At 50.4% G+C, this 27,706-nt stretch overlaps 1 protein-coding gene across 5 annotated transcripts; it reads right to left on the minus strand.

Moving 5' to 3' along the window:
• Positions 1-411: 411 nt before the first annotated feature.
• GTPBP1 (GTP binding protein 1) lies at positions 412-27,642 on the minus strand. Of its 5 annotated transcripts, none has more exons than XM_047786234.1 (14): positions 27,514-27,642; positions 25,204-25,371; positions 24,437-25,110; positions 21,650-21,761; positions 13,937-14,117; positions 13,014-13,362; positions 9,472-9,595; positions 8,608-8,722; positions 6,516-6,660; positions 6,218-6,400; positions 5,308-5,443; positions 4,515-4,693; positions 3,104-3,304; positions 412-1,966 (listed from the first exon to the last, which is right to left on the minus strand). In XM_047786234.1, exons 3-14 carry the CDS (start codon positions 24,626-24,628, stop codon positions 1,874-1,876), a joined length of 2,010 nt encoding a protein of 669 aa, XP_047642190.1. In that variant the 5' UTR covers positions 24,629-25,110; positions 25,204-25,371; positions 27,514-27,642; the 3' UTR covers positions 412-1,873. The 5 variants fall into 5 exon arrangements, with proteins under 5 accessions (XP_047642190.1, XP_047642188.1, XP_047642189.1 ...); XM_047786232.1 differs by lacking the exon at positions 27,514-27,642 and adding an exon at positions 27,128-27,349; XM_047786233.1 differs by lacking the exon at positions 25,204-25,371.
• Positions 27,643-27,706: the final 64 nt, after the last annotated feature.

The raw sequence follows: 27,706 nt of genomic DNA on the forward strand, positions 1-27,706 counted from the left end.
ACACGGCAGAGACATGTCGATGCCACATTCCTCCTTTTGAGCCTGTCCCCCACCTTGCGGCCCCTGCCATGGCCTTAGGAGCCAGGGGGCTGGGGAGCAGTGTGGCGCCCATTCACCAGGTTCCTCCCACATGCCGGGCACACACGCCCTCCCACTGCATCCTCACGACAACAGAGACAAGCATTTATGTACCTCTTGCTGTGGATGAGGAAACTGAGGTTCAGAGCTTGGCAACTTGTCCTTTGTCACTGCTGGTGAAGGAACTTGGGTTTTGAAGCCAGGCCCGCCTGACAGGAGAAGCCGGGCTCCTCTCGGCCCGACCCTGCAGCTGGGGCTCGAGGGCAGGCAGAGCAACGGGGTTCCCCGTGGCAGCACCTCCACCTGGAGGGCTGGGCAGGGAACACGACACCGTCAACTTGGAACAAACTTTTATTTTGTGTGCTGGTCTGGTGGGTCCATGGCCACAAGTCAGTGGTAACTAGAAATAGTTAGAAGAGGGTAGGAGGGGACCAGCAGTCCAGAAGCAGGATTGAGACAGAAGGGAGGTGAGGCTGAGGAAGGACCCGGCCAGCTAGGTGTCTGCCCAGGCGAGAGAAAGAGCACATCTCTGCCCGGCAGTCCGCCCAAACGAGGGCCTTAGTCCACAGCTCAGACTAGGCTGGTTCAGGGCCCGTGTTGCCACTTCTGGCCTGGGCAATGCCACCTCCACCCCAGGCAATGATTTTTCCACAGGGCTTAATACTCTGAGCTGGGCCTGGGAGAGTCCTCCTACCTGCCCTCCCTGTGCCTCAATTAGGGGCTTACAAATTTGGGGCTCAGGCCCTTCACTGCTGTGCGCCCGTAGCAGCCATGCTGGGGCAAATATGACGGGGTGCAGCGGGGAAGGAGGGGTTCTAGTTCTGGCCTGGCTCAGAGGAACACCCGCCCCCCCGCCCCCAACAGGAGGTGCTGGTGAGCATGACCCTGAGCAGGTGGACCCCAGCCCCGGTCATCACGGTCCCGAGGCCCAACAAGAATCAGAGTCAGAGTCCAAGCAGGAGGCGGCCCTGGGGCAGGAGGGCGAGAGCCCACTCGGCAGAATCAGCAGAGCAGGTGTCGACCCAGCCAGCCAGGCAAACAAAGGATTGTCTCCAGGCAAAAGAAGCCACCAGCTGTCTTTGGGTCAGTGGCAAGGGCCAGAGTTAGGAGGGTCCTACAACCCAATCGCCAACACCCTCCGCACACCTACAGGTAACAGCTTAAGAGCTTTCGGCATTTCCTGCTTGGGGCTTAAGGGGAACAAGAGGGAGAAAGAAAAGGAGACCCTCTGCTCTCCACTCTGCTGAACACCCAGGTCCCAGAAGTGGGCCCCCTGCTGGGCTCCGGTGCAGAGGAGAGGGAGCACAGGGAAGGGGCGTGCTCTAGGGCTCCTGACAGCCCCGAGAGGTACTCACAGAGACACGCAGACGGATGGATGGACGGACAGCCAGCTCCTAGGGGCTGGAGCCCAGCCACAGAGAAGAAAGACCACCAGGGCCCTGACTGGCCGCACTCCTGCACCTCACACACTGCCACACACAACCACACACACACTAGGTAGAGAGAGAGATATAATAAAAAGAATAAAAACTAAGGGCCCAGATGTACAAAAAAGGTGTGAGGGAGGAAGAAGGTGAGGAAGAGAATGGGAGATGGTCAGTCCTCCAGAAGTCTGGCCACCTTCCTCAGCTTATAAATTACAGCCCCCCCTGGAAAACGGGGGTGGGGGAATGACGAGGCTCCAGCTGCGGCCTGGGGGAGGGCGAGTGGCGGTCAGAGTTGCTCTGGCCCATCTTGCGGAGCGGCGGCCAGGGCACGAGGATCCCTTGGGTGGTGGAGGTGGGCTGGGGGAGACTCAGCAGCCACTGGCGGGAGTCATGCAGGCCCCCTGGGACTTCACCTTGTGACGCTGGCCCCCGCGCCGTCGGCCCCCACTGCTGGGCTTGGGCTGAAAGAGAGAAGAAGGGGCTTGAGAAGCGCTGGCCTGTGGGCAGCAGGGCAGGACGCGGTAGAGGAGCTGCGGGGGGGGCAAGGCAGGGTGGTCCCGGCCCAGCCTGGGCAGCATCTGCTGTGTCGGAGCCTCTGCCAGATGGAGCCGGGGTGCAGCTTGCCTTCCTCACAGGCACTGGGTCACAGGGGACAATGTGCGAGGGGAGCCATTCAGAGAAGCACAGGAGAGCAGAAGCCAACATCTCCTGCTGCTGACACGCAGAAAGAAAAAGGGAATGAAGGAGTCAGAGAAAGACTGGGGAAAGGAGAGCAGAAAGGACAGGTCCAGGCAGAAGCTTCCTTCAACAAAGAGGAGTCAGGAGTTCCCGTCGTGGCGCAGCGGTTAACGAATCCGACTGGGAACGATGAGGTTGCGGGTTCAATCCCTGGCCTTGCTCAGTGGGTTAACGATCCGGCATTGCCGTGAGCTGTGGTGTAGGTCGCAGACGTGGCTCAGATCCCGTGTTGCTGTGGCTCTGGCGTAGGCTGGTGGCTACAGCTCTGATTAGACCCCTAGCCTGGGAACTTCCATATGCCGAGGGAGCAGCTCAAGAAAAGGCAAAAAGACTAAAAAACAAAACAAAACAATCAAACAAACAAACAAAAAAAACAGAGGAGTCAGAAGAAGAGACTTTGGAAAGGAGTGACATGAGGGGCACCGGGAGGGTGGGAGGTCCTGGGAGGAGCTGTCACACTGGGGAAGGGGCCCAGAAGGACCCACTAAGGCAGCATCTTGCAGAGCTCTGGGGCCACAGCGCACACATCACTCGCTCTCTCACAAACAACACTCACTGTTACCATGACAAGGAAACTAACAATTTTCTACTTTACTTCATTAAAATGAAATGCTGGTCAAGAGCCATTACATTGATTTTATGTAGGCCACATCTCTGAAAAACACTGCCTTGAGAGAGAAAAGCTCCCACCCGGACTGCACTTATGGGCCAGGAGTTGAGGGAAACACCCTTCTGCGAGCTCCGCAACCCGGCAGGCCCGCCGGGGCTGCCTGGGCTCTCCTGAGACGCCTGCACAGCCGTGCCCCCCGCCCCTGGCCTGGGATGGCGGGGCCCAGGACTGGCCCAGGAAGCACACCCACCTGTGGCTGGAGACTGCTGGCTGCAGCTGGCTGCGGAGCCCCGAGAGAGCAAGCTTCATCTCCAGGTGGGGGTGCCCCAACTGCTGGCCCTCCAGAGGAGCCCCCCTCTTCTCGTTTGGTCAGAGGACCCTTTTTTGTTGACTGCATTTTAATCTGCTGGGGCTTGGAGTTCATTGGGGAGTTGTTGGTGGTCTGGAGGAGCTGCGGGAGCCAAGGGGGTGGGGATGAGACCAGAGCTGCAGGCAGTGATGGAGCTCAGCTGCTCCAGCCCCACCTCTGGGGTCTCGGGGACCTCTCACTCTGCAGCCGGCTGGTCTTAGGCGAGGTGGGGGCAGGAGGGTGAAGACAGGGTGGTGGGATGGAGAGATGTCCTCTCCACCCAGCACCCAGGGCTGCCATGGCCAGCACTCACATCTCACTTGCCTCAGCCCAGCCCAGCAGCGTTCCATCCTGTTCCCTTTCCCAGGGGACAATCTGTGACCCTCAGCCATCTTCCACTCAGCCCAGTTCACAGAGCATCAACTGTATCTATCTCTAGCTGCCCCTGTAATAAGAATCTGGGGCAAATTTTAATCTCAGGCCTCCCAAAGAGACGGAGTGTCTCAGGAGCTGGAAACATGTGGAGTGTGGCCATAAGAAATCTTAAGAGCACCACCCAGGAAGGAACAACCTGGAGCTTTCCTTTGTGGCCCAAGTTCAATATCAAACAAAGCAGAGAACAGGCTCAGCTGCATCCCCAAGGATATTACAGCATATGCTAGCAGCTTCTGCCAAACCCTCCGCCAGTCTGAGGCGAGGGGACCTTCAAGGATGTGATCCCCTCCTGGCAGCACACAGCAGTCCTCGGGTCATCACAGATGGGCCTAAGGAAAGCCATTCTGGAGGAGAAGCCAGCCGGAGACTGATTCCAAGATCTCAGACAAGCTGTACGAGGCTGGGGTCAAACCAGTCTATCAAGGGCACGCTGAAGTCTGCAGAGGGCATAAGGTGGGCTCCAGGACACCAACACTCAAGCCCATGCCCCCCCCCCCCCCCCCCCCGCTGTCTAGCACTCACTCCAGCTGGACCACTGCTGTAACCAGGCCATCAGGATCTGTGCCCAACATCCCAGGGGCCAACCCTGGCTCGGCCTGGACGCTCTCCCATCCCTCACCCCTCCTCCTCTCCTCCATGGTCACCACCAAAGCCCAGGAAAACCAGTGGTCTAGGGACAGGTCTCAGGGGAGCAGAGCAGACGGCTGCACCTCAGTGCTGTTCCAGCTCTCCCAAGGTAGGAACTGCTGCCTCTGCCCCTGGCAGCTAGGGAGATTCCACGGGGCTTCTCATGAAGAGTGTGCTATGCTCATAGTCTAGAACTGGAGCAGCTCCTGGTACTTCCTGCAGTAAGGCAAGGTGGTCTGCCTGGCCATACCTTAGTGATGGTGCCCACAGCCTTGGTGCGGCCTTCCCGGAACACCAGCCGCTGGTCTATGTGCAGGTACTCGGGGGTCTTGATGAAGCGGAAGTGCACGGTGGCCTTGTCCCCGGTGCGCAGACAGTCTTTATCCATGCTCAGGATGGTGGCCGTCTGCCTGATGCTCCCACAGTGCACTGCCAAAGGAGCCAGAAGGTCAGGAGAGGCCTGAGCTGCCCAGTGGCCTGGGGGCAGGGGAGGCTGTGAGTGAAAGCACGAACCACACTCGTGCTATGGCAGGCTGAAGACCTCTGGGGCGCCGAGTGTGGCTAAGGGAGCTGGAGGCCTGCTCTTGGACTGATCCTGCCTCCCACACTCCCACTTTTCCCCCACTCATCCCCGGACCCACTGTCCTAGTCCTTGAACACAGGGCACCCTGTTTGCACGCACACCTTCTCTGGCCTGCAGGCTTCTTGACAACAGGGTCCCTGCCCATCTTGTCCTTGTCCCTAGCACCTGGCATACAGCAGTGCTTGGTAGATGTCTGCTGAAGGACTGAGGGTGAGGTCTTTGAGGGCAGGTCTGGGTGTCCAGAGGCTGGCATAGAGCTGGCACTTGGTTAGTGTTTGCAAGAATGAATAAACCACAAGCCACAGCTCGTAGGTGGAACAGAGAGAGGATAGTATCACTAAATAGGACGGAAACCTGATTCTTGGTTGCGGCTGAAACTTCGGGGTTTGGGTTGCTGGAGCACATAGTAAGGGGAGCCAGAACAGGGGGCTTCCAGCTAGCAGTGCCTTTAGACACCTACCCATGGCCTGGTAACGTGGGCTAATGGTGGTGGGGTGGTGGAGGACGAGGATCTCGGCCTCAAACTCCCAGGATGCTTGGGGATTCAAGCGTGGAGAAACCATCACCATGCCCTTGCGGATGGATGAGCGCTTGATCTGAAAGAAAGAGGGAATCCTAGACCTCAGGGACAATAACGGCCACTGGCTTCACCTCCTGGTCATGGAGGACCAGGAGGCCTTCTGCAAACTGGGACCACCCCAACTTGGCCTCGGCCTCTCACTGCACTGGATCACAGGCCTTCTGGAGCAGAGGGCCCAAGACAGACTTTAGTGCTATGTGGGAAGTCTCAACACTGCTACTGGGAGGTCAAGAAAGACTTCATACAAAAAGAGGCATTTCAGTCAAGCCCTGTAGGATGGGTAAGAATTACATGGGTGGCGAGAGGGCAAAGGCAGGCAAGCATTTAAGTGGAAGGAATGGGGCAACATGACTGTTGGGAAGTATGAGGCAAGTCCACTTGGCTGGTTAGTCTGGTTGATGGAAAAGGTGGGTGACCCAGGAGGCTAGCACTCAGCCCAATCCCCAGGGGACAGAAAGCTGAATGACATGAGGATTTGGCTGGACCCCAACAGCCCCAGGTAGAAGGACCCTCTGCACAGCAGGCAGGCTCTCAGCTGACCTCACCACAGAGCTCAGGGTACCCTGGTCAGACACTAGGTAGAGGAATAGCTTAGGAGGCAGGCAGGCCAGGGTTCAAGTCCTGGTGTGCTCCTGGGCAAGTCACTAAGGTCTCTGAGGCTCGGTTTGATCATCTGTAAGAGTGAGGTCAGTCACCCCTGCCTGGTAGAGCAGCTGTGAGGACTGGAGATGGCCCAGGGCCCAGCCCAACATGGGGCCGGAGGGGAGCTTTGGGTGTTACGAACACTCACCTTCTTCAGTGCGAACGAGGCCGTCTGGCCCCCCCGCACCTCCTTGACTGGCATGCGCTTGCGATGGATCGATTTGACAGCAATGGACAGGAAGTTACCCAAGGGATCCGGGCCCAGCAGCAGTGTGTCATTCAGCTTGATCAGGCCCCTCAGTGTTGTCCCTGACACCACTGTTCCCACACCCTGCAGAGAAGAACCTGGCCCAGTAAATCCATCCTCGCCACGGACCCACCCCGACACCTCTGGAGGCAGCACTGCTACACTGCCTGCCCTGTCCGGTTCACCAGAACCCACTCACTGGGACAGAGTAGGTGTCATCAATCTGAAACTCAGCCGGCTCTTCCTCCCGGTAGCTGGTGCGAGGGGAGAGGAGGTTGAGGAACATCTTCAGCAGGTCTAGGTTCTCGCCTGTGACGTTGGAGATCTGGAATATCGGGCACATCCTAAGGACGGGAATGGAGAAGGGTGCTCAGCAGCCAGCTCCTGCCTGACAGGCGAGGCACAGTGGGAGGGGACTCCTGGAACAGCTGCTGCTGCTGCTGCTAAGGGTCCCGCTACCCTTCATAGCCTCCCAGGCCCCCTGCCCAGCCCAACTCCTGACCAGACCTGCCCGGAGGCCTTCTCCTCTTACTCAGTTTTGTCTCTGAAATCTGGCCCCTCCTGTCTCCCCACACAAGTGCTCTACCTCGAGGCTCATGCCTGCCTCTTCTCCCTAAAGCACACACATGCTTAAATCCTTAACCCATTTCCCACTGCGGAGAGGGCAGCTGGAATCCCTCCTCCCACCATCTCTGCCAGCTTACTTCTCTCAAATTCCTGTATTCCGTCCTGACCAGAAAATCCTCCCTTCTCCCAAAAGTCTGGCACTTCTTTGTTCTCATCTACTTGTTCATTCTGATCCTCCTGAATTCCTTCCTCTTACCCAGCTCCCACCCTTCAAGGGCCCATTTCTAACACCGTCTCTTCCAGGGAACCCTTCCTAGGTGGGCACCCTTGACTCCCTCTGAGCTTTCAGAGATCTTTTTTTGTCTTTGGTACATGAGACTCTATCTGATTTTCCATCAGAGTTATCTCAATGGACTCTATATCTCCCATCCACAATTAATCAAACCTCTCAAGATCAGGAATTACATATTTCCCACCGCTCCTAGAAAAGGGATAGCTCAGAACAGGCACTTGACAAAATGAATGAACTGAAATGGGGCTGGCTGAGTTGTACTCTCTCTGCTGGCCAACTAGTGGCACTGAAGACAGTGTCAGGGCACAGCCACAGGCCAAAATGTCAGGCCTCTCGGGTCCTGCAGTTAGCAGCCCCAAGACTCTGGGAGAAGGGGCAGAGTTAATCAAATTCACTACCATTATCAAGAGATTATCTTTGACCAAGGAGCCAACCACCTTGAGGACAAGGATTGTGCCCAAGTAAATTCTTTTTTTGTTGTTGTTCTTTTTAGGGTTGCATCTTCGGCGTATGGAAGTTCCCAGGCTAGGCGTCAATTAGAGATGTAGCTGCAAGCCTATGCCACAGCTCATGGCAACGCCGGATACTTAACCCATTGAGCAAGAAGAGGGATTGAACCTGCATCCTCACAGATGCTAGTCAGGTTTGCTACCAATGAACCACAATGGGAACTCCTCCAAGTAAATTCTGACTCTTCAGTGCTTAGGTGAAAAGCCCATCACAGAACAATGAATAAATATTTATGGAATCAAAACACACGCTAATGAGTAAATGCCAAAACTAAGCTGTGATTACAGAGCTTTTGAGAAACAACAAGGAAACAAAACAAACAAAAAAGGAGTTCCCATCGTGGCTCAGCAGGTTAAGAACCCAACTAGTATCCATGAGGAAGCAGGTTCCATCCCTGGCCCTATTCAGTGGGTTAAGGATCCGGCGTTGCCCTGAGCTGTAGTGTAGGTCACAAATGTGGCTCAGATCCTTCATTGCTGTGGCTGTGGTGTAAGCTGGCAGCTGAAGCTCTGAAATGACACCTAGCCTGGGAATTTCCATAAGCTTCAGGTGTGGCCTTAAAACGACCAAAAGAAAAAAAAAAAAAAGAGAGAGAGAGAGAGAGAGAGAAACCAGATAAAAAGACTAATGATAATTATAATAAAAATGGCTGTATATCTATCCCACAGCAGCCAGGCACAGTGTTAAGTGCTTTACACATATCATTTCCAACACTTATGGGAGCCCTATGGAGAAAGTAATATTATTCCCATTTTGCAGATAAGGATGCTGAAGTCTTAGCTGAGATTCCAACCTGAGTGAGGCCAGCAGCTCAAAACCTGGGTCACCTGATACAGCCCCTGAGCAACACTGCTGAGAGCAGAATCTTCTGTTTCAACCAATCTCTGTGCCTTCCCAGAAGTGAGTGCTCCCTACTCCTTACCTCTCAGAGCTGAAGTTAGAAGCTGTAACAATCACATCATCCTTGCTCTGCACCAACACAGGGATCTTCCGGCAGCCTGGTGACTTCAGCAAGCGCTGTAACAGCTTCAGGGTTTCTTAAAGAGTGAAATGGAACAAAATTAGGGGGACACAGCTTTCTTTTTAGCCAGGCTTTCAGGGCAAGACAGGTCCACTCATTACTGATGCAAGCAGGAGACAGACAGATGGACAGCATTAAACACCACCCTGCCTGGAGAAGCAAAAGGAGGATCAAAGCTTTCAGTGGGTAAGTGCTTGCTAGAGTAGGAGAGGACAAATGGGCCCTGCCTGCTAAAGTTACCAGTCTGAAACCTGTCAGGTTTCTCCAGAGTCTCTAGAAGAACTGCATCCTAAAAGCAAGTAACTTGGGGGTCCATGGGAAGGACAGTGTTGTTCCTAGACTGCTCTGCTTCTTGGGAAAAAAATTCATCTGACAAAAGGACCTCTGGGACATTTAGATACCTGCAGAAGCCCTTATGAGGCCCTCTAAAAGGATACTTCTCCGTCCTTAGCAATGGGGGAGAAACACATGAAAACCTAGTCTTGCGACCCTGTTTTGAAGCCCTGGGTGGTAAAAGGTAATCATCCGACTCCCTGCCCAAATGTCTCCACAAAACCGAACCCCTTCTGCCTGGAGCCATCTGAAAAGAGGTGCCAGATTAGGGATCCCAAGGACTCTGGGATCAGAACCAGAAGGAACAAGGAGTAGGAAGTAACCGTAGGCTGTGTAAAGACCAAGGGCCAAACAGAGAGGAAGCAGCAGATCACCAAGGAGTCATGGCAGGTGACTGCCCCAAATAGAGAGACTGCTGCTGGCTTCACTTACCTTGCAGGATGTTAGCAGGGCACATGTCAATCTTGGTGACCACCACAAAGACAGGCACGTTGAGTGCCAATGCCAAGCCCAGGTGCTCCTTGGTCATCCCAACGATGCCAGCATTGCTGCCCACCTGCCCCAACACAGAAAGAGCTGTCAGGAGAAGGGGGACAGATTATGGCTGGGTGGGCAGAGGAGCTCAAAGATGACTCAGGTAAGAGAGAATTCCCACCCCTGAGGCCACCATCAGAACAGGACACAGAGGTCACAGTATTAGGCCAGGAACAAAAAAGGCCGCAGATGAAAGCTACACACAGATTGCTTGAAGCTCCAATTTAAGAATGTGGGCTATCAAAATCTGAGGAGACTTGGAAACAATAAAAAAGACAACTCAGTCTAGGAAAATGACTGTCTAAAGTCATCAAAGTGGATTCAGTTTAACATCCCTGGTCCCCAGTTTCCCCATCTGTAAAATCGGAGGACAATAATATCCACTTTAGAGGGTCACTTGACATTTAAATGAGAAAACATATGTCAAAGGGCCAGCACACAACTAGCACGAAATAGGAATTCAAACAGTGGCAGCTATTACTACTGTTACTATTCCTTCCTATAGCAATAAATGCTTTTAAATATCATCATAAAGGCTGGTTAAATAAATTAGAGCACAAGCACAAGTGAAGAAGAAGCTCTTATCCACGGATATGGGATAATCCCTAAGATATGTTAAGGGAAAAAAAGCAAGGTGGTATACAGGATGCTACCATAAAGAGTGATGACTGGATCATTGAAAAAAGCAGCTGCAAGACATTTGGGGAACATCTGAGATAATAAATAACTTCAGACTAGATATTGTATGATATTCGGGAACTCTAGTCACCTTCTCGGTTGCAGTAACAGGAGGTAATTCTTACTTTTAGGAGTTGTGTGCTGAAGTATTAGGGGTGAAGAGTCACAATGTATGCAATCTTCTTTCAAACAATTCAGTGAAAAAAGTAACGAACCAAAACCACAAAAATGAAACAAAACACCCCACAAAAACCCACATGTGCATCCACCACATACACAGATAAAATATGGCAATATGTTAATGATGGTTGAATCTAAGTGGTGGGTTTATGGTATTTGCTGTATTAGTCTTTCAACTTTTCTGAAAGTTTGAAATTGGAGGGAGAGAACATATACACATTTGCTGGTGTGACTACAAAACACCTCTGGAGGATACGTAAGAAACTGGGAGTACCGGCTGCCTCTGGGGGGACACTGAACAGAGGAGGAAGAGAGATTTTTCCACTGTAAGCTCTTTGGTGCCTTTTTTTTTTTTGTCTTTTTGTCTTTTGTTGTTGTTGCTATTTCTTGGGCCGCTCCCGCGGCATATGGAGGTTCCCAGGCTAGGGGTCGAATCGGAGCTGTAGCCACCGGCCTACGCCAGAGCCACAGCAACGCGGGATCCGAGCCGTGTCTGCAACCTACACCACAGCTCACGGCAATGCCAGATCGTTAACCCACTGAGCAAGGCCAGGGATCGAACCCGCAACCTCATGGTTCCTAGTCGGATTCGTTAACCACTGCGCCACGACGGGAACTCCTTTGGTGCCTTTTTATTTTTGTACCACATGAATGTATCACTTATTCAAACAAAATAAAAACTGCCGAGACATATTTCTATAGGGCTTTATATATACCAGAGTGTTTCCAAGCAATGCTCTTGTTGGATCATCACAGTTCACAGGGAACCACCACTCAACCTGCTCAGATGTCCTAGGCATGTTCCCTTTTGCCTACGCCAAGACCCACTCTCTCCCTCCTCATTCTCTCTTTCTCTTTTTTTTTTTTTTTTTTGCTTTTTAGGGCCATACTCGCGGCACATGGAGGTTCCCAGGCTAGGGGTCTAATCGGAGCTACAGCTGCCAGCCTACGCCACAGTCACAGCCACAGCGATGCAGGATCCAAGCTGTGTCTGCAGCCTACACCACAGCTCACGGCAATGCTGGATCCTTAACCCACTGAGCCAGGCCAGGGATCGAACCTGCAACCTCATGGTTCCTAGTCAGATTCGTTTCTGCTGCACCACGATGGGAACTCCCCTCTCCCTCCTCATTCTGCCCATCCTCTCCAGCCACCTTTTCTAACCAACTCAGACTTGCTTTTCTTCTTCCCAACCAGGATAAGAGAATGTTGTCACCTCTATATTTTCAAAGTTTTTGGGTTTTCTTCCTGAAAATTGATCACCATGACTGAACTATTCATTGTCTTCTACAGAAATTTTTAGTATTTATTTAGTTCATGGCCTAAAAGTCAGGTAATACATAACATTTCATCAGGGGTAAAGTTAGTTTCCATTAATTGGCCTTGATCACTGTAGCTGTCAGAAAAATGCTTATTTTAAACTGATTTTTATACCCTTCTTACTATCAACCCAACGACTGCCCCAAATACACCCCATAGCTCTTCCACTGAAATCCCTTCTTGTAGAGCAGCTTTCTCAGCCAGTCAAAGTCAGTAAGGGGCTCTTACAATGCTCAGAGACACAGGAGATGACGTCACAGCGAGATCCCAAGAACCTTGGGCAGAGAGCCAACAAGAGTGTTCTGCCTCGCTCTACTCTCCGGTTTGGGGAGAATTTGCCTAAGAACCTGTGTTTGTGGGGCAATTTGATCAAGTTTGCTCTGAACAGATGCTTGCATTTACTATAGTTATTAATTCAGGCAGCTGGAGGAACTGGGAAACGGGGAAGGGCTTTGAGAAGGATCTGCCAAGGGAAAACTTGCTCACTTGTGCTTTCCGTGAAAGCTGCAAAGTTGTGACCAAGGCCAAGTTGCAACCAAGGCTGTGGGCCCCACAGACTCCTACTCACTGGCGAGGAAGATCAAAGGGATCCAAATGCAAGCTTCGCAACATGATTCCACACAGAAGCTTCTGCTCCCTTCCCTTTTCAGTTCATCTACATGTTGAGCTGCTTAAAAATCTCTTCCCACCAGACTATAAGCTCTACATGGGCTGAGGACGGCCTGGTCACTGCTCTATCTTCAAGCCTGGCACCGTGCCAGGCATACAGAAGCCTCCTGACGAGTAGCTGTGGGGCTGGCCTGACACTGGTTCCAGGCTTCAGAAGAGGTCACCTCTCAGGCCCCTCACTGGCTATCTGCATGGCCTCCTCTTCCCCAGGCCTCCCTATCTCTGAGGGTGCTACCTGGTATCACCTCAAAGCAGCCCAACCCTGGGAGGAAACACTTCTGAAGGTAAGAACACCCCAGGAGAACCCCTCCTCTACGCCTCTCCAAACACAAGAGAGGTCTGCAAATGGCACTGTGGCTTCTGCTTAGAGGATCTCTTCCCGGCCTAACCTAGGAGAAAGATCAAGATATACCCCTTGAGAAGACTGTGGAGCTCAGAAGACCGGGCACCCCCGCAAAACGCGTCATCCTTACCCAGTGTCAAAGTCCTAAATCAAAAGGCCCCATCTCAGAACAATTTCAAACACTTGCATCTAGCCACAGCCCAAGAGCCCCCCTGCTGAAGCCTCCCCTCCGCAGCCGTACTTCTCTCACCATGAGCATGCAGAAGTCAGGCAAGTGGCCCGTCATGCCAAAGACGGTGGTCTTCAGGTACTTCTCGTGGCCAGCCAAGTCGATGAAGGTAATCACCTTCGTGGACTTCTCACAGATCTTTGTCCACTCCAGGCTGCCACCATGGCTGTCTGGCTTGTTCACCACGTTGCCTTCACTGTCAAAGCCTAGAATGTCGTTGCCCACACTGCTGGTGCGACCAGATTCGATTTCATGTTTGTGGCGGAAGAGTTTCTGGCGGGCAAAGCCTCGGCCATTGTCCAGCTCCCCATGCGTCAGGACCCCCAGAAGTGTGCTTTTGCCGGCATCCACGTTGCCCACTACTGCTACCCTGTAGATACACAAACCCATACATTTGTGTGAGAGCTGGTGGGTGAGTGAAGTGAACCCCAGCAACCGGATGTGTAAGGACAGGCTCACCCCCGAGCCTCTCCAGCTCACCGCTCCTTCTGTTCACGGATGAGCACACTGGGAGTGTTCTCGGAGCTGTATCCAGGGAGTTATTCAGGAGGAATTGAGCTCCCACCACAATGACTTTCTCCCTAAACGTCCACTAGCTTCCCCAAAGTTGCCAGACAGGAGCCCGAGAGCCGAGAGTGGCATAAACGCTCTCCTTCATCACCTTGGTTTCTAGCCTCCAGGCCGTGGGAAAGCAAATGCCCCCCACAAAATAGCACAGGACGTCCGGCTGGCCTCTCTCCTACTCTTCCCAAATGGAAACACTTAGGGATGAGGAAGTGCAGAAATAGAGAATGGAGCTACTGATGTCTGTGGAAGTGAAAAAGGTGAAGCTGACACGCTATTAATAATATGGTGTTGAAGGCTCAATCACCATTCTCTGTGAAGCCCCAGACCCCAAGGTCATGCTGCAAGAGACCCCTGAACTGTTTTGAGGCCCCCCTCACCTGACTTCCAGGAAGTCATTGTCTCCTACTCGTTTCCGGACCAGGTAATCACGCACGCGGCCCCCAGCTTCTTGCCGTTCCCGCAGGAGGATGACATCAGCCTCTATCTGCTCCGCCATGCTCTTCACTGTGGCGTAGGAGGCCTCCATGTCAGCTTCGCTCAGCCCGTACTCGGTCCCGTCTGGTGGTAAGAGCCCAGATGTCAGTCTGCCAACATGCCATCCAGTTAACCACCCCAACCGAGGCCCCACCATGGGCACTGGAGTAGAACATGGCTCTCTGGAACTGATACTTCAAAAACTGCAGCACATGTAGTGTCAGTAAATAATATAGTTTTCCCGTTAGCAGAGCTACTGATTAATTCACTCACTGAGACTCTCCTAGGTTTTAGGCCAAGTCTCATGCTGGGTACTGGGCATACAGGTCCCCTTAGTGAACTCACAGCCCAGAGAGAGAGAAAGAGGAAATTAACTGCAATATAGCTTGAGTGCTGTACTACAGAACTGCACAAAGAGAACATAAAGCGTGAGCAACGAGCATTGCCTGGGGAAGCTGAGGACAGCTTTGCAGGGCGCTGACTCCAAGCTGGGTCTCTAAGCATGAAAACTGGGCCAGCAAAGGAAGGAGGAAAGGCATTTTAAGCAGTGGGGCAAAGCATGGAGCATGGCAGCTCATGGCGCATTCAGGGACCAGTAAGCAGCTCAGTGTGTTGGGGAGCCGGATGTCAAGCAGCAGGAGACCACACCAGAGGAGAAGGACATCATGCAGCAGCAAGACACATGTGTACCAGGGTGGGAAGTCTTGGGGGTTACACAGAGGAGTAACCTGACCAGAACGCTGTGGGGGAGAGAGATCTTTTGGGCAGCAACACAAAGTGTGCACCAGAAAGCAAGAGACCAGAAGTGGCAAGCCCATTTAGGAAGTAATTCTAATAATCTAGGCAAGAGATAATGAGGACAGGAGACAAAGGAAAATGGGGAGAGAATTCAAGAATGATTTTAGGGACAGACTTTTAACTGAGGTGGCTCAAGTGAAATGTCCAGCAAGTAGCTGGAAAAGAATGAGTCCGAGCTTAGAATGAGGGAGGACAGACCAATCAACCAATAATGTCTTGAGTGCCTACCGCACGACAATCCTGGTCAGATGCTTTCCACATGGTGTCCTATTTAATTCCCACAGTAACTCCCTCAGCTTGTCCTCCAGGCTGTCTGAGTGCACCCCTGCTCCTTCCCCGGGCTCACCCCCAAAGCACGCAGCACCTTCTGTCACCCCCTCCACGTCTCCCCTTACAAACAAGCTCAAGTCATTCCTAAACGATGAAAGGGAGACCTGACCCCTCTCCCCTTGCCCTTGCCTATCTGCTGAGCTACTGTCTCCTCAAAGCATATCCAGGGTAACTGACACTTGTTGACTGTATTTCCTCAACACCTCTCATTGACCTGATGACTCCAAGAAAGCCTGGTTTTCAAGTCTTCTATGGCCTTCTATCTACTCATCCAATGCCCTTTCCTTGACCCCTGCAGAGTTGACACTGTTGGCCACTGACCCTTTGTTTCTTGAAGCACTTCCCCCTGACCCAGCTTGCCTATAACCAGAATTCTTCTGATTCACCTCCCTGCCCTCTGGTTCCTCCTTCTGTCTCCTCTGCTGGCTCTTCCTGCTCCTGTCCCCAAATGCCAGTCTTTATCAGTAGTCAGTCGGTGGCCCTCTTCTCTATCCTCGAAATATCCCCACTGGCCATCTCATTCTATGGCTTCAACTGTCATTTTGAAAAGGACAAAAACAGTCAAATCTAGCCCTCTTCCCAAAGCCCCATCTACTCCCTTGTTAAACAACAGCGCTAAAACTAACGCCATTAATAAAGCATTTTAATTCCTTACTGCAACCCCATGAGTTGGGCATTACTGTTCCCATTTAACAGTGGGGTAAACAGAACCCAGAGAAGCCTCAGAGCTGGTGGGAGGCAGGCAGCCCGTGAGTTGATTCTAAACCTAGAGCCTCTTCCTCTGGCCAGACCTCCTCAGTGCCAGATCAGCTTCTCCTCCTGCCTTCCCTATTTCTGCTGACAACTCCTCCTTCCAGTCACCCAAATTTAACACTTACCACTCTAGTCCTGTTGCTTCTAGCTTTATATCTTTTTTTTTGGGGGGGGGTCCTCTTTTTTTGTCTTTTGAGGGCCGCACCCAAGGCATGTGGAGATTCCCAGGCTAGGGGTCTAATCGGAGCCGTTGCTGCTGGTCTACGCCACAGCGACAGCAACGTCAGATCCAAGCTGCGTCTGCGACCTACACCACAGCTAACGGCAACGCCAGATCCTTTATCCACTGAGCAAGGCCAGGGGTCAAACTCGCAACCTCGTTGTTCCTAGTCGGATTATGTTTCCACTGTGCCACGACAAGAACTCCTAGCTTTATATCTTGCCCCCTTCCTTGTCCCTGCTCTCCTTTTTGCCAATCCGATGCCATCAGCCTGATTCGGGCCCTTATTCTACCTGAACTACCACAAGAGAGTCCTAACTGGTCTGAGCAAATCCAGTATCTATTTCCTCCAACCCTTCCTGCATAGATGCACAAGCTCAAGTTCCTAAGCAAAGCACAGCTCTGACGCTGTCACTTCAGAGGCAAAGCCTTTGAGGGCCCAGCAGTGTTCAGTTCCAGCTCCTTAGAGGCTTCCAACATTTATTCCACCCCTCCTCCATTCTTCCCTTCTAAGTTTTGTTCCTGTGCAGGTGGCCCAGTCACCATTCTCCCATGTTCTCTGCACTTTTCCAGATCTATACCTTTGCTCATGTGTTTTCTAGAAAGTTAATCAGCATATCTCCACTTGTCAAGATTCTGCTCAAACGGCTCCCTTATGAAATTCACCATGAAATGGTGTTTTGGATGCCTGTCCTCCCCTACTCTACATAAGCATCTTGAGGACAAGGAAGGCCCACATCTCAGACATTCCTGGATGCTCCATCAGAGGTGCCTTTCTTATACCAAGTCCTCAAAAAAAAATTTTTTTTTTGTCTTTTCTTGAGCCGCTCCCTCGGCATATGGAGGTTCCCAGGCTAGGGGTCTAATCAGAGCTGTAGTCACCAGCCTACTCCAGAGCCACAGCAACGCAGGATCCAAGCTGCCTCTGCAACCCACACCACAGCTCACGTCAAAGCCGGATCGTTAACCCACTGAGCAAGGCCAGGGATCGAACCTGCAACCTCATGGTTCCTAGTCGGATTCGCTGACCACTGCACCATGATGGGAACTCCCCTTCAAATGTTTGTAAAATGCAAAACAAATGAACAAAGAGGGAGCAGTTGGCTTGAGGAGTTTCTAAATGAATGGCCAACTGAGCGCTGCAAATCTGAGTTAGAGGAAGACTTGTGGGACGTGTTCCTAAGAGCAGGTCTGCTAGCCCTGCCATTCTTGCCAAATTATTATTATTATTTTGTCTTTTTTGCCATTTCTTAGGCCGCTCCTGCAGACATATGGAGGTTCCCAGGCTAGGGGTCTAATCGGAGCTGTAGCCACCGGCCTACGCCAGAGCCACAGCAACACAGGATCTGAGCCCCATCTGTGACCTACACCACAGCTCACGGCAACGCCGGATCCTTAACCCACTGAGCAAGGCCAGGGATCGAACCCGCAACCTCATGGTTCCTAGTCGGATTTGTTAACCACCGAGACACGACGGGAACTCCCATGCTTGCCAAATTCTATCCAACCTTTCCTGCTTCTGGTACAGTGAAAAGCAATGCTTTCAGGACCTGTCTCACCCCAGGGGACAATCACCAGTATCACCTTATCCATTTAGAGCTCCCTGAAAATGCCTCAGTCACATTACCCTTCTCCAGCACACCCCTGAACCCCTCACTCTGCAGGAGTGGAAACAAAGGGCTCATAATTAGCCATGCAGGAACCTAATCAGACTTCAGTCATGCCCCCCGACTTACCTTTCCTATATGTACTCTCCTGCTCAATGTGCTGCGAGGTCTCCCCAAACTTTAGGACAGAAGTCTAAACGCTTTGGTGTGGCATTCAAAGACTCTCAGATCTGGGCCCTGACTACCTGTCCAGTCTCCCCTCCTGACACTTCCAACCTCATACACTACATCCCCACTTTACTGAATCATGTCTGATCCACCAAATACTCCATAATCGGAGTTCCCGTCGTGGCACAGTGGTTAACAAATCCGACTAGGAACCATGAGGTTGCGGGTTCGATCCCTGGCCTTGCTCAGTGGGTTAACGATCCGGCGTTGCCGTGAGCCATGGTGTAGGTTGCAGACGTGGCTCGGATCCCGTGTTGCTGTGGCTCTGGCGTAGGCCGGTGGCTACAGCTCCGATTCAACCCCTAGCCTGGGAACCTCCATATGCCTCGGGAGTGGCCCAAGAAATAGCAACAACAACAACAACAAAAAAAAGACAAAAAAAATACTCCACAATCGCCAGCGCCTCCATGCCTTTGTGCACGTGGCTTTCTCTGCTCACTTACTACTGCCTCCGTTTACCTGGAAAACTCCTACTCATCCTTTAGAATTCATTCAAGAGTTCATTCCGGAGGCACCTCCTCCTTTGGAAAGGGCTTTTAAGCCATTTCTGACCCTCCCACAAAAACATTCCTCCCATGTTCTCTGAACTTTTTATACTTTACCCGGTTCTCAGAAAATCATGATTTAATATTTGAGGAATGAACAAGGTTCTTTTTGAAAGAAATCTTGTGGTAGGAGTTCCTGTTGTGGCTCAGCGGTAGAGAACCCAATTAGTATCCATGAGGAGGAGGGTTCTGATCCCTGGCCTTGCTCAGTGGGTTAAGAATCCGATGTTGCCATGAGCTGTGGTGTAGGTTGCAGAAACAGCTCGGATTCTGTGTGGCTGTGGCTGCGGCATAGTCCGGCAACTATAGTGCCAATTTGACCCCTAGCCTGGGAACCTGCATACCCTACAAATGTGGCCCTAAAAAGCAGAGAAAAAAGAAAAAGGAATCTCATGGTGAGTCGACTACATACTGGAACCTTTAAAAAACTACCAGTGCAACTACTAATACTAGCTAACATTTATATAGTGCTTACTACAGGCCAAGTGTCAATCTTCACCATGACACCAGGGGCTAAATTCTATTATTATCTCCATTTTAAGACAAAGAAAAGAACCAGTAGGCAAACTCAGACCTGACAGGTTCCAGACCCTGAACTAACTACTAGGTCACACTGCCTCCTTTTAAAATACCAACCTTAATTTAAGAATGTATATTTAAAGAGCATATTCCTCCGCTCTGCTTAGAATTTTTTAAAAGTATAATTTATCTACACAAAGCTTCTCTGAGGTGGGGGTGCGGGTATCGTTAGCTCCATCTTACAGATGAAGAATGTGCTAAAGACAGGGGAAGCGCCAAGCACACACAGGAAGTAAGTGATGATGCTGCTCCCTGGGGGCCTTGCATCTGGTTTAGTCCTCTGTTTGATGTTCAACTTGTTTAGCTGGTTACAATCTCTTTCTACCTCTTCAGAATTCCTGCAGGAAGGAGTCACTATAAATCTAATTGCATCTGACTGGTAGTTGCAAAGACAATGCTTGGGTGTGCAGAATATGTGTTAATTAACATCTGACATCTTCTTAAGCTTTGCCCTGGGAGGGTTAATTAGCTGTGAGCCATCAGGTTATGGTAACAGTCCACATTAAAGAATAAGGGGAGAGAAGGGGCTTTAAGAATCTGGGTCTTCAAAGAACAGTCCCAACACTTGCTAAAACCGATCTAGATGTAGTCTCTTCAATTCTACACTGGCTCTGACCCCACTGAGCAAGGCCAGGGATCAGAACCCTCCTCCTCATGGATACTAATTGGGTTCTCTACCGCTGAGCCACAACAGGAACTCCTACCACAAGATTTCTTTCAAAAAGAACCTTGTTCATTCCTCAAATATTAAATCATGATTTTCTGAGAACGGGGTAAAGTATAAAAAGTTCAGAGAACATGGGAGGAATGTTTTTGTGTGGATGACCTTTGAGTGGTTCATCCAATTACAACAAGCTAAATGTGCACAAAAGCTTTCAAAAGGCTACCAATGACCCCCTAGTCACCAAATGGAATGGATTTTTCTGAATCTGACTCCATATTGTAACACTTGATAATGCTGGCCAGTTCCCTCTCTTTCCTGTTTTTGTTTTCTGCTTTACTTTTTTTTGGGCCACAGGTGGGTCATATGGAAGTTCCCAGGCTAAGGGTCGAGTGGGAGCTGCAGCTGCTGGCCTACACCACAGCCACAGTCATACCATATCCAAACCATGTCTGCAACCTACACCACAGCTCAGGGCAATGCTGGATCCTTAACCCACTGAGCGAGGCCAGGGATCGAACCTGCGTCCTCATGGATACTGGTTGGGTTTGTTTCCACTGAACCACAACGGCAACTCCTTCCTCTCATTCTTGACATGCAACCTCTTGGGTTCCTTATCTCTCTGACCATATCTTCTTTAAAGTGATAAGACCTGAAACTGGGTAGGTGACAGTGAAGATGGAAAGGAAAGTACAGACATGAGAAACAGTTCAAAGGAAGACAGAGCAGTATTTGGAGATCAAACCCTTCTTTCCTGTGTCACTCCTGTAGCATTTCCAGATATTGTTTTCTACTGAGGTTAACTGTGTATACACCATCTTTCCTTCTGGGGACAGAGACTAGATTTTAAGTATCCAAAAGTGCTTTGCAACAGTATCAAGACTTTAGAAGATACTTAATAGATATGTGCCAAATACAGTTAAAGACCAATTTTGAGATTTCCTCTATTTTAAACAGGATTGCAAAAGAATTATTACCTGCCTTTACAAAACCTACATTTACAAAAGAGAATTGTTCCTTTAATGATGCATCCCTACTCAGGCTTCCTGCAAAGACGAAGAGACAAGTTCTGGTACAGGCTAAATTCATAATTGCTAAACAAGCCCAGCTGCCATTTCAGCAAAAATATGTCATAAAAAAGACGAGGGTAAGCAGGCTTCATACTGAGAGTATAAACTAAGAATGACCACGGGAAAAAAGCCCAAAATATAATCAGGGATTCTGTCACATAGGCTGCCTTCTTCAAAAAGAATGAGCCCCATTACAATGGAATAAGGGGTTTGAGACCTATAGCACGTCCCTTCCAGAATGGCAACAAGCCTACATGTCTGATGGGATTTCATGGGGAGAAAAGAGGACTTCCACTGTCACAGCTATCGCTACTGAGTGGTCAGTGTGGTCCAGGGCAAGGTGGCCTTGCTGTAGAGAGGAGTTTCTGGGTGTCCTTTTCTTACTGACATCAAGAAGATGAGAGAGGTTCTCTGCCAAGCAGGGAATAAGAGGCAATAGGGCCTGTAAACTGGGATTGGAGGGAAAGACCTAGAGCTGCTTAGGGAAGGCTTAATTCTAGACCTAAACGTGACTTACTCTATCACCTCGGACAAGAAGTTCCCTTGCTTTGTGCTTCATCTCCCCTCACACAAATGGAGAGTACTGAAGGTAGAAAAGAAGCATCTGTGAAACCTCTTGGAAAGTGAATCTTTAAAGTCAAGCATATTATGACCACGAAGGCGGGAATGAACATCACTTTGTACTTCGATGTCCTCCCAAACAGTTCTGCAGACACTAAAGATCACTGCAACTGAGACATATGAACAGGAAATGCTGATAAAAGAGGGAAAATGTGCTCTAAATCATTTTTTTTTTAAATAAAGTGAAAGGAAAACTATGCTCACCTGATCCCTGCCCAATGACATATATGGTCTCTCCGCATCCCTCGTCCATCCTCTCCCACATTTGCCGAAGCAGGCTGTCATACTGCTCTGATGTAGGGCTCACTAGAACCAGCTAGAAGAGAAACCAACAGCCTTAGGACCACATTTTACTGGGAACCGCAGCTAAAGCAGATCAATAGCCTGACCAAAGACCCTGACAGAACCCCACAACACCCAGATCTAAAATAGGTACACAACCCTCTCATACCCTTCAGGCCTCTCCTCCTTAAATAGCTTTTGTGCCCAAGGCCTTATATGAGTTGAGTTTTGTGAAGCACTAAAATGAGTATGTCTGAACCACAACCCACAGAAAAGAGGGTGTGAGTAGCCTACCTCCTGTTGCTTAACAGGAGGGGCTGGACCCACAATGACTAGAATCTGGCATTGTAGGTAGCAAGTAATGAGCAGTGCTTTACACCCACATGCCAAAGTTTTCTACCTGCACCTTGCAACTCATAGGACAGGGATCTCATGCACTACTACCATGCCCTCCACCCAGGGTCAATGGTTCCTATAATAAGGAAAGAATTCTGTTCCATCCCACCTTGGCTATCTTGATTATTTAGGAATCAGCAGGAAAAACTGCTACAAGACTCATCTTTATCGACAAAACACCATTACCACTAAGATGGGTATTAGCACCATCACTGCAAATTTCTGCCAATAACATTAAGACATTAACCACTCATTTGAGGAGGCCACTTACAATCAGGCATGTCGGATTCCATTCTTTAACCACTTATGTGTGACCTTGGACAAAGAACTTAACCTCCAAGTCTCAAGTTTTTTAAATCTACAAATTGGAGGTAATACTACCTGCATCCTAAGACCACTATAAAGACCAAAGCAGATAACATGTAAAGCATCCAGTCTACAGCTCAGTTAAGTGGAAATTAAGAGTTTTCTTCATCCCATCATTCCAAGAAAAATCTTCTTGGATGAAACTAGCCACCACACTTCACTAATAGTTTCTCCCTTTGAAAGTTCTCAGAGCCTCATATTTAATTGTATAGAGACTATAAGCTTATAACCTTTTCCTCAGGAACCAATCTATTCAACCCATCTCTTTGTTCCCTTCACATCAGTTTTTCTTTTCTCTTTTTCAGTTTTTCTTTTCAATATCAATATTCATCTACACATAGCTTCTCAACTTTAAAGTTGTGAGAAGGACATCCCCAGCCATGTGATGAAGCACCACTTCCCTATCCTGGAACATCAAATAAATTGGTCAGGAAGTAAAGGTATCACTCTCTCTGCAATTCTGCCCTGCAATTTCCCACTGTTTTCAGGTTTCTTCAGCACCTTGACCATGAGTTGACATCTAGCTCTTCTGCTCTTGAGCCAAGTGCATCTCTTACAATTTCCTGAGTTGACTCATCAGAGCTTATACTTTGAACCTGGGTCTTCTGCTTAGTTTCCCATTGCCTCACACATCTCCCCTGACTGTCCTCTCTCTGAACGTGGACATCCTCATTATGGCATTGGAGGCACCAGACAGGACCACTTTGATTAAGGTGGAGTACTGGCTTCTTAGTGCTCAGAAGAGATCAGAGGGAGAGCGCAGTTAGTTGCACACAGTTCTCCTCAATTTGGACCAAGTTTCAAGCAATTTTGCCACCACAGACTAAAAAGTCACAAATGCTCTCAAAACTCATTAAACATCTCTATTTTAAGTATCCAACAACAGGTAGGAAGTGGTACTGGTGTTCTGCTTTGCACCAGCTGCTACTTAATCTGCACAGGGAATTATCAGTTTATTCAGTTCACTTAAACATTTACTGAATAGAATGAATCTGGCAGTAACAGTATGTTTCTTATATACATTTCTCATTTTTACAATCCATCTGTATTTAAAAGATGATGTAGCTGGAGAACTGAGAGGTTAAGAAACTTTGCCAAGGTCACAGTCTTTTTCACCGGCAGGACAGGAAAGAGAACCCAGCCCCGGCCGACTCCCAAGTTTGACTCCCAAATTGTCATTCGTTCCTTTAGCAATGTTAGGCACCCAAGTCCCAAATTATACTTACTTTTTCTTTCTTTTTTTTTTTTTAAATACCCCCAATGTCAAGCAGAAGGTGAGCCCTTAAATCCTGCCCACCTTCTCAGGAACTCAGAAGACACAATTTAAAACGTCCTTCATTATTCCACTCATACAAGATAAGGGTCCACTCCCAGGATGGCGTGATGATGGGTCATGACTATCTTTCACTTTTGTTTTGGGTGGATTTGTAAAGGAGACATTCTCCGGACATCTGTCTGCCAGACGGAGCGACTACTGAATGTTGTCAGCAAGAGATGCCGCTGCCTCCCTGCTCCCCGTCGGACGACCTGATCCTCCTGCGCCTCCGCTCGCCCTGCCCCAGCCACCTCCGACCCTCGCCTGCCGTGGAAAGTCCACAGAGAGGGCCACTCTCCAGGCGGCGGGGAGGCGGCACCGCGCGGGGACGGCGACTGCGCGGGTCACTGCCGGCGTCGGGCGCCCGCGTTCCACGTGGCGGAGCCGAGGGGTTGCGGTCTCGGCGGGAGCTGGACGGTGGGAGGCCAGGTGGGCGCCGCCGGGGCAGGAAAGGAGGGCGGAGGGCCGCCGGGGCCGCCCCTCTCCCGGAAGGCCGCCGCGCCTCCCGCACATACAGGTGGGCGGGTTCGGCCCCTCCCGCCCCCGCCGTCGCCCAGGAGACTGCTCGGCCCCGCCGCCCCGTCCCCTCAGCGCCCCGTCCCCTCAACGCCGGCGCCGGCGCCCGGGCCTACCTTGCTAGTGAGGTCTAGCTCCGGCTCGCCGTTGAGCGCCTCGCCGTCCTCGCTGCAGTCCGAGTCGAAGCCGCCGTGGAGCCGGGCAGCCGCCGCCGCGGCCTTGGCCGCCCCTGGAGAGCTAGGCTCGGGGGCGAACATAGAGGCCGGGACCGGCGAGTCCATCGGGGAGCGACTCCGCTCCGCCGCCATCTTTAATAACTTAGGCTAATTCGTAGTCGGCCTCCCCTCCCATCGCAGCTCATTTGCCTAATACATGCGAGACCCCGCCCCTAGCCTTATCAGAATAATTTATGCGAAACTTCTTCAGCCAGTAGAGGATGAGACGTATCTCTAGCTAAGAAACAATCGACCGGGCCACTCAGCCACCAATCGCTGCAGCGCTTTCAAGTACCTAATGAATAATTAATGAGGCCCAAACCCCAACAACAAATGTCTGAGACGTCACGCGCTTTGATCGCAGCTTGGGAGGGGGCAGCATCGTGTCCACGCTACCTACCTGGAGCATTCCCGCCAATGGGAGTAGAGCACAGTACGACTGACAGAGCAGCCATCCAATGAGAAGAGAAACACACACAACGTTTGCCCTCACCGCCCATCACTCTCCAGGTTTCCAGTGGCGGTACTCAGCTTCCAAATCTTGCTGGCAAAACAGTCGAGGGCGGAGAGCCTGCCTATGATAGATAGGAGAAAGGCCCAATCCAGTCGTTCGATAAGTCCCGCGCCTCGGGCCACCGCCCACGGAGATAGTAAACTGAGCAAGGCACCTCCCACTCAATTCCGTGACTCGAGGCAGCTTGTGAAGGCTGATATTCGACATCCTGGCAATCTCCAGGAAATTTTAATAGTAGGATCGATGCCTGGAATACTATAGCAGCCCGAGCGAGGCAATCAATTAAACGCTGACCTTAGGGAGAATTCTCCATTCACTGACTCTGCGGAGAGAGCAATTACACGACCAAAATGAGGAAGCCAGCTCAAATAGAAGCCAAAAGCACCTGACCACATTTGAGAACTGTAAGGCCAAGATCTAGCATCTGTTAAGGTAGTTTCCTATGGATGATTCTTCCAGTGCCGTCAGCTGTGGAAAACCCCAATTCAAACCACTATCAAGACAAGTTTTAGCTTCTTGGAATTCCTGTTTCAAAAGACCGAAAAGCTTGATGAAATTAGGTACTAGTCAAATTCTAATAACGCTGTCCATGGCTACTTGTCCCAGACAGCAAGCAAGACCTTCAGTTTTCAAGGATCCAATTGAGGGTTAAGAGGCAACCTCTTCTTGTTCCTGTGTGCAACTACAATCAAATCTTATCTGTACAAACACAGCTGGGAATCTGGGACAGAAGTCATCCAACTCCAAAGGTCTTGATAATAGTTCAATTTTCTGGCGAAATTGCTCACCACTATTCTACATATGTCTCCATGAAAGAGAAAAATATTAAAATCTCAATGTGGCAGAAGAGCCAAATATCATGGCATTATAATCTAGAATAATGTTGATATTTAGCATCTTACCAACTGGCTCTTACAGAAAGAATTCAAGTTCGGGATGTGTTTACACGTGATGATAGACTAAAAAAAAAAATGCCTTTCTCACTTGAGGGCTTTGCCCAGAAAAAAATATTCTCAGTGAAGGTGCTTTTGAATTGAACAGAGATCCGAAGTCACATTTTAGAGAGGGAATTCCTTACCATCTTTACATCCTCTTTCTGAAGACAGGTAAAACCAAGGTTCAAATCCTACTAGTTGTGTGACCTCAGACAAGTTAAACTACTTAAAGCAATGTTTGCAAGCCTCAACTACAAATCTCAAGCAAATATAACTGTAAACCTTAGGTGGCTTACACATTGTAAAAATTTAAGGTAATTCGAAAGTTGTTTGGACCAGGGCTCAGGACTCCCAACCACGTGGTAGGCACTCAAGCCAAGTGTTAAGTGATAATTTTGTGCTGAGTAATGGTGTTAAAAAGAGGCCCAAAATTAAGCCCCACCAAGATTTAACACTTAAACCTAATTGCATTTTCAGCCTCTACCAGGAGTAGAAACTTAAACAATCAGTCTCTAATTTCCTGAACAACTCTATTGCGGTAATCTGCCTGATAAGACCCTTTGCCTTTCTAAAAGGGAATATGACCTACGGCGATACAATCCACTTTCTTCTGTCTACTAAAAATCTATTTCGTACTGCTTCTCGGATTGCCTTTCTATTTACTAGATGGGATGCTGCCTGATTTATAAATTGTTTAATAAAGCCAACTAGATTTTCAGTTGAATTTTGAAATCTAGCCAACTAGATTTTCAATTGTCTTTTAACAGTGTTGAGTCGTGTTGAAGTAGGGTTAAAGAAATGACTGAATTGTTAAGTGTGACCTTTTATTGTTTTTCCAACTTCCTGAACAAAAATCCAAAAGGAGAGCAACTACAGTGGATGATGAATATTCGCCGATGCCTTCCACATGTCTTTGGGTTTAAAAAAAAAAAAAAAAAATCCATGCGGGACTGAGTTCATCTTCCTGACACACACAATGCACTTAGGCCCTGAGAAAAGAGGAAAGCTCTATGGCCGCCACGGTGAGACCAGAGCAGAAGGTGAGAGGACAGTGGTCAGTGAGTAAGACGCCGAAATATGACACCAAGGAGCTGAAACGACTCTCTAGTCCACTAGAAACGTGACTCCCGAAGAGGCACTTACCCAGAGAGCTCCTGGAAAGTGAAGGCGGTCGGGCCCACTAAACCAAGAGAATTTGCGCCCGACCGCGTCAACAAGGTACTTTGAAATCACCTGGGGAACGACGTGCTAGACAAGCATAAAACGGTCAGTGCAGGAGCAGCTAGCCCAGGTTCACGAAAGCACTGGGCCCAAGAAGCCTAGTCAGGGAGAGGGGAGGGGTGAGGAGAACCTTGACGTGCAGCCGCTGGCCCGGTCACCGCCCCGGAACGGAGCCGACGCCCGAGGGAGAGAAGGGGAGGGAAAAGGAGGCGAGGGGCGGGACAGACATCGGGGCGGGACTCCCGCCGGCCGCACGGCCTGCCCAGTCCCGGAAGGAACAGAGCCAAGGAACCGGGCATCAGCCCTACCTGCAGCGAGCCGACGTCGCTGCCCCTGCCGCTGCCACAACCGCTGCTGGGCTCCCAATCTCGCACCCCTAGGGTGGCCAACGCTGCCCGCTCCCACCAAACACCTGGCGGCCACAGCTCCAAAGCCCGCGCCGCTGACGTCAGGCTGACGTCAGACGTGACGCTGCGGCGGGGCGGGAGCAGGGACGGCGAA

Source organism: Phacochoerus africanus, chromosome 7 (assembly GCF_016906955.1).
Source record: "Phacochoerus africanus isolate WHEZ1 chromosome 7, ROS_Pafr_v1, whole genome shotgun sequence".
NCBI lineage: Eukaryota > Metazoa > Chordata > Mammalia > Artiodactyla > Suidae > Phacochoerus > Phacochoerus africanus.